This window comes from Acanthisitta chloris, unplaced genomic scaffold, assembly GCF_000695815.1.
Source record: "Acanthisitta chloris isolate BGI_N310 unplaced genomic scaffold, ASM69581v1 C16496614, whole genome shotgun sequence".
Taxonomy (NCBI): domain Eukaryota; kingdom Metazoa; phylum Chordata; class Aves; order Passeriformes; family Acanthisittidae; genus Acanthisitta; species Acanthisitta chloris.
In genome coordinates, this window is record NW_008702470.1 from 1 (window position 1) to 1,079 (window position 1,079).

The 1,079-nt window shown below is 51.6% G+C and overlaps 1 protein-coding gene across 1 annotated transcript; it reads left to right on the top strand.

The window, feature by feature from the left end:
* Window positions 1-6: 6 nt before the first annotated feature.
* On the top strand, window positions 7-1,071 carry LOC103810398 (toll-like receptor 2 type-2; the record flags this gene model as incomplete). Its single annotated transcript, XM_009083292.1, has 1 exon — window positions 7-1,071. A coding segment is annotated over one exon (1,065 nt), but the record flags the coding sequence as incomplete, so codon positions are not given.
* Window positions 1,072-1,079: the final 8 nt, after the last annotated feature.

The window sequence follows — 1,079 nt, forward strand, 5'->3', positions numbered from 1 at the left end:
GACATTAGCCAGAATAATTTTGGTGAGATCCCAGATAGGTGTGAATGGCCAAAAAACCTGAAATACTTAAACCTCTCCAGCACTCAGATTCCTAAAGTGACGACCTGCATTCCCCCAACGCTGGAAGTTTTGGACGTTAGTGCTAACAAGCTGCAGGAGTTTGGCCTGCATCTGCCATTTCTGAAAGAGCTGTACCTCACAAAAAACCAGCTGAAGACTCTGCCTGATGCCGCACCCATTCCAAACCTAGTGGCCATGTCAGTCAGAAGAAACAAGCTCAACAGTTTCTCCAAGCAAGAGTTTGAGTCCTTCCAGAGAATGGAGCTGCTGGATGCCAGTGAGAACTACTTCATCTGCTCCTGTGAATTCCTGTCCTTCATCCACCACCAGGCTGGGATAGGCCAGGTGCTGGTGGGGTGGCCAGACAAATACATCTGTGACTCTCCCCTGTCGGTGAGAGGGGTGCAAGTTGGAGCTGTGCACCTCTCCCTGATGGAGTGCCACAGGTCCCTTGTGGTGTCCTTGATCTGCACCCTAGTGTTCCTGGTCATCCTCATCCTTGTAGGCCTTGGCTACAAGTACCATGCAGTCTGGTACCTGAGGATGACCTGGGCATGGCTCCAAGCCAAGCGGAAGCCCAAGCAAGCCCCCCCAAAGGACATCTGCTACGACGCTTTTGTCTCCTACAGTGAGAATGACTCTGACTGGGTGGAAAACATTATGGTGCGCGAGCTGGAGCAGGCCTGCCCTTCCTTCCGGCTCTGCCTCCATAAGCGGGACTTTGTGCCTGGCAAGTGGATTGTGGACAACATCATTGACTGCATTGAGAAGAGCCACAAAACACTCTTTGTGCTGTCTGAGCACTTTGTGCAGAGCGAGTGGTGTAAATACGAGCTGGACTTCTCGCATTTCCGCCTCTTTGATGAGAACAATGATGCAGCAATCCTTGTCCTCCTGGAGCCCATCCAGAGCAAAGCGATTCCCAAGAGGTTCTGCAAGCTGCGCAAGATCATGAACACAAAGACCTACCTGGAGTGGCCTGCTGGTGAACAGCAGCAGCAGATGTTTTGGGAAAACTT